The 5697-nt window shown below is 37.8% G+C and overlaps 1 protein-coding gene across 1 annotated transcript; it reads left to right on the top strand.

The window, feature by feature from the left end:
* The first annotated feature begins 365 nt into the window (after positions 1-365).
* LOC101823242 (olfactory receptor 5W2-like) lies at positions 366-1295 on the top strand. Its single transcript, XM_005065018.2, has one exon. The coding sequence runs from the start codon at positions 366-368 to the stop codon at positions 1293-1295; it is 930 nt and encodes a 309-aa protein (XP_005065075.1).
* The last annotated feature ends 4402 nt before the right edge of the window (positions 1296-5697 follow it).

Here is a 5697-nt window from a genome sequence, read left to right as displayed (position 1 = left end):
TAGATAGATAGACAGACATAGATAAAGACATAGATTTCAAATTTGTCATTCTCCTCTATTACTACTTTTCTGTGATCATACGATACTATTTTTTCCTCTTTTTTAATTTAAATTAAAAGCAAGCTTGCTTCACATGTCACTCCCAGCTAAGGGCTGGAGAGATGACTCAGCCTTTAAAGGCTAGGCTCACAACCAAAAATATACAGCTGTACTTTATGTAAGCTGTTTTCTTATTGCACCTGCATATGTAGTACATTCCTAAAAATGTAAATATTTTCTGGAATATGCATTCAAAATAAAATCAAACCCTAAAAGGCCTTTACCTTAACAAGTTTTGAAATTATTTAGATCATGAACAAGGAAGAATGGACAAGAGAAACTGTTCAACTGTGCCTGAATTTCTTCTGTTGGGGATTACCAACAAGCCTGAGATGAAAGTAACTTTGTTCATAGTGTTTCTGCTTGTTTACCTCACTATTCTTCTGACAAACCTAGGAATGATCACATTGATCAGAATGGATCCACAGCTTCACACACCAATGTACTTCTTCCTCAGTCACCTCTCTTTCTCCGACCTCTGCTATTCCACTGCAGTTGGCCCCAAGATGCTGGTCGGCCTTCTGGGAGAAAACTCAATTTCCTTTGTCAGCTGCTTTCTCCAACTCCTGGTTGTTTCTATTTTTATAGATGTTGAGTGCTTGCTGCTGGCAGTGATGGCATTTGACAGGTACAAGGCCATCAGCAACCCCCTCATGTATGCTGTGGACATGTCCAGTAGAGTTTGTTACCAGTTCTTAACTGGAATTTATCTGTTGGGAACTATAGATGGCTTCATACATACCTCATTGGCATTCAGCTTATGTTTCTGTGACTCTACTCAGATTAATCATTTCTTTTGTGATTTACCTCCAGTCTTACTTCTTTCTTGCTCTGACACACAGCTCAACGAACTGTTATTATTCACTCTTTTTGGTTTAATTGAACTGAGCACCATCTCAGGAGTCCTAGTCTCCTATTGCTACATCATCTCATCTGTCTTAAAAATCAGTTCTACGAGGGGATGGTTCAAAGCATTCTCCACCTGTGCATCCCACCTGACAGCAGTTGGGATTTTCCAGGGGACAATGCTATTCATGTATTTCAGACCTAGTTCTGCCTATTCTCTAGACCAGGACAAAATGACATCTGTCTTCTACCTCCTCATTATTCCCATGATGAACCCTTTGATTTACAGCCTTAGGAACAAGGATGTGAAAGAAGCCCTGAACAGACTCAAATATAAAACATGGCTTTAAGAAAATGCCTTACATCTGCACAAACATATTCAATGTAGGTACAGTTTTTATATTCTACTAGTCATCTGAATTGAAATCATAAGTTTGTTAAATGTCCCAAAGTGTTTGTAGCATATTCTAAAAATTAAATAATTGTTTCAAACTCTAAATATATCCTACTGTACCAATGTATCTTGCTAATATTTAATTTTTCTGTTATGAAAATTTGTTACCAATTCAATTCTGATTCTTCTTCTATTTGTTATTTAGGTTTAAGTGTACTATAACGTAATTTATTGCATTTTTCAAAATTTTGTGCTCTGAATTTCTTCACACACATCATATGTTATATTCAAGGATGAGTACACTCAAGTGCAATTAAGCTGAGTACTCTAAACGTTGTGTTTGTATCAGTTGAATCCAAAATTGAAAAAGACAAATGGGGAGGGGAAGAACTAGTCTTCTGGAGAAATAAATACCACAACCATGTGGGCAGCTCATTGACTTTGGATTGGGTTGCTTCTTCTTTTATGTAAACATGTGAATGGTAAAGAAAGGAAATGTATCAGAATGTTGATGATTCAAGAAATAATTTAGAAGTGAACAAGTACATGCTAGTTGGAATGTAAGGAACTCTGACAGATGTTTATTTAAAAAAACAGTTGTATAAGGGATTATGTTGTAAAATCCTTCTGGGCTGGAGTTACAATCTGTTGGGTCCTCAATTTACTTCCTTTCTTCCTATTCCAGCCACAGTAAAATGTCCTCTCATAGAAAAAAATTCATGTCCTCAATCAAGTATTCACTGTTATTTGGTTTCTTAAATATATAGCTGCAATATAAACTGTAAAGATGTTTTCACTCTCAGAATACTATCTCTGCTAACCAAAGGACTTCAGTTGTATCTGAGATACAACAGAAAAAATAGACATAAAGTAAAATGTCAGAACACAGACTTTTAACACTTATAACACGCTATAAAAGTAAATGTACATCTATTATCATGTATGCATAGTACTGCTTTTAAATAGTACATGAAATGACTGGATACAAATACAATGACACAAAAATAAATATTAAATTTCTGAGAGGTAAATAGCATTCCGGTTCTTCCTTTTCATTTTTTCTTCCCATCTTTCTGTATCAGATTATTGAAGAATTAAAACATCAAGTCAGTTTCCTGGGATCATATGGTACTTACTTTGAATGCTCACAAAAGATAGGGTGATCTCATTTTCCATTACTACTTATTCCTTTTTCTTATATTGGAGACAGGTTTTTTTTCATATCATATATACTGATTATGTTTTTCCCTCCTTTTATTCTTCCAAGTTCCTCTCTACCTCTCCTCCTCTTAGGATCTACCTGCTTTGTGTATCTTATTGGAAAAAAAAGAAAGAAAACAGTAATCCACAAGGATAAGCCCCAGCTAAGACTTCTTGCCGTAGTAGAGAGGGTGCCTTAACTGGCCTTCCCATATAATCAGATTGGCTATTATCTTAGTTGTCCTGAGAGAGCCTTCATCCAGTAACTGATGAAAGCATATGTAGAGATCCACAGCCATTTCCCACTGAATCCAAATATGAATATTACAAGGAGACGACACACTCCAGTATATGCCTAACAGAGTCTACTTCAGTTCCCTTTTTTGTAAAGTAAGGTCTTACTGAACATATCTGTGCACTTTTCACATGTCCTCTTCTAACTGTAGATACTAAGATACAATTATTGGCTCCATTAACAAAAAAATAACTCCTTAAACTAAGGATTAGGGAGTTTTGTGTGATTGTGTCTCTTAGGAGTGTCAAAAGTTACAACAATACAGTCTTATCAATGTGACTGACTAAACATGAGCTGAATGAGATTAACATATATAGACATTCCAAAGAGGTGTGGGAAAAGCCCCTCAGTTCTCAACCATACACAAAAACCCAGAGGCAACTAAGGAATGATGAGAGTAGGGGAGAGAGACTTCCTCAGGCAAGAGCATAGCAATTTGTTCTTCAATACCAAATGGTCAGACCTAAAATCACACATATGAGTAATATCATATTGACTGGGGTGATTATTAGGGATGTATTGGCACATATATATAAGTATATAACAGCAGTTAATAGTTAATGCAAAAATACGTTATGAATTTGAAAGAGAGCAAAGAGGGTTATGTGGTGGGAGTTGGTAAGATGAAATGGTGTGATTATATTGTAATCATGGGAAGTTTTGTTTTTATTTTTTAATATAACCTACCCAGTCCAATTAACATTGTCCATGTGCACAGTGCTATAAGGCTATTAACTGAAACATGCACAATTACTAGGAGTCACACCACTGAAATAAAACAGCCATGTGAAGAATATAGTGCCATAGCTATAGGTGGGACATTGTGAGTCACACACCCACCTATTTTTGAAAATTGACTGAATGAATCTTGTGCAGCTCTTATGCAGGAAGCAAAGGGTGTTGTGAGTTTATGGTATCAGTGGCTCTGAATACTGAGCAGACACTACTTCAAAGTAGACCCTCTGTCATTACAATCATTTGATCCTTCTTTTAGTATGTTACTTGTGTCTCTGGATTAATAGGTTTGATATGCATCAACAGTCCAGTCACTTTCATTCTTTATTTTGACCAGTTGTGAGTCTCTGAATTAGCTTCTATCCCTCATTTTTAAAGGTTTTCTAATAAAGTGTTAAAAAGTGGCACTAAATGTCTATCAGTTGCTTAAAGGACAATAAAAATGTGGTAGCTATACACAATAAAAACCAAAAACCTATGATATTTGTTAGTCAATCGATAGAATTGTGAATGATGTATCCCAGACCCAGCAAGAAAAATGCCAAGTGTTCCTCATATATAGTCAAAGCATTGTTTCAGGTCTTTAATATTTTGTTTGTTGCTGGTTTTCTTCAAGTTAGAATACATGAAGAAGCCAGAGAACCTGAAAAAGAACAATGGGTGGGGGAGAAAAAGATTTTAAGGAAGGATATGGAAAAGCACAATATGGTATGAAAAGGGAGAAGGATAATTGGAGGGAACAAGTTGTAGATGTAGAAAGGAGTAGAAGGATAATATATAAACACTAAAATTGAGAGACAGCTACCTAGACTGTCACCTGAAGTTCCTCTGTAATGTTGGGGCATCCATTGTCAGCCCATAGGCCACAGTTTGTCTAGAAGGCTTCTCAGCAAAGCAGGAAATTTTAAACTGTCCATCTGCATTGATAGTCTGTCAGTCATTTTTCTGTGTCCTGTAGAAAGTTCCACAGCCTATTCCATGAAGCAGAAACCCTGTAGGACTGTCTATCTTGTTTTGAATTTCAGCAGTCACTTTCCTCTGGGTCCTGCATATCCAGATTATACAGCAACAGTAAAATTTTCCAGGCAAGAGCAGTTTCTTGCCCAAATGGCTAGTCTTGCCATGTCAAAGGCAAACTCCATAACGAGTGTTTTAGATGCCCATCTTTAGAATCATAGGATCGAATACAGATCAGGCACCAGAGCGACCTCGAGTGATGTAAAGGGATAACACCAATTGGCAAGCTAAGCAATAGTGGAGAGACCACCTCAAATGCCCATTCCTGATAATGAACTTCATGTCTATAACCATCCGGGAGCCTTCATCCTGTGACTGATGGAAGCAGAGGCAAACACACAATTAATCACTGAACTGAACCCAAGGAACCCAGTGACAGAGAGAGAGGAGTGATGAGCAAATTGGCAAAGAATGGGTTGGCAAACCAGCAGAGACAGCTGATCTGAACAGGGGAGAGCTCTTGGATCCCAGACTGACAGTGAGGAGGCCAGTATGGGACTGATCTGGACCCCCCAAATGTGAGTGCCAGCAAGAAGGCCTGGGCAACCTATGGGGCCCTGAGCTGTGGATCAGTGTCTATCCCTGGTATACAAACAGTCTTCGTGTGCCTATAGCACAAAGAGGGATGCTCTCTCAGCCTGGACTCTTAGGGGAGTGCCTGGACCCTACCCAGAGTAAAATGACATACTCTGATATCCCCTATGTGGAAAGATTTGGCAATAGGGTGGGAGGGTGGGGGGAAAGGGGAGTGGGGGAGGAGGGGAGGGAGAGGGAACTGGGATTGACATGTAAAACAAGCTATTTAAAATAAAAAAAATTGAAAAAAAAAGTAGGATACAGAACCAAATAGAGAATTCTCAATAGAGGAGTCTAAATTGCCTGTAAGACACTTAAAGTGTTCAACATCCCTACTCATCAGGAAAATGTAAATCAAAACAACTCTGAGATACCTAATCTTACTCCTGCCAGAATGGCTAAAATAATAAACAAAAATGACAGTTTATGCTGGAAAGGATGCAGAGAAAGGAAAACACTCTTCCACTGCTAGTGGGAGTGACAACTCATGCACCCACTTTGGAAATCATTATGGAGATTTCTCAGGAAAATGAGA

Source organism: Mesocricetus auratus, unplaced genomic scaffold (assembly GCF_017639785.1).
Source record: "Mesocricetus auratus isolate SY011 unplaced genomic scaffold, BCM_Maur_2.0 Super-Scaffold_100004, whole genome shotgun sequence".
NCBI lineage: Eukaryota > Metazoa > Chordata > Mammalia > Rodentia > Cricetidae > Mesocricetus > Mesocricetus auratus.
Note: the sequence above shows the minus strand (reverse complement) of the source record. Positions and strands in the feature narration are given on the sequence as shown.

What these genes read in the sequence shown, in the direction of transcription:
- LOC101823242 (XM_005065018.2), top strand. Translation starts at nt 366, where the DNA reads ATGGACAAGAGAAACTGTTCAACTGTGCCTGAATTTCTTCTGTTGGGG.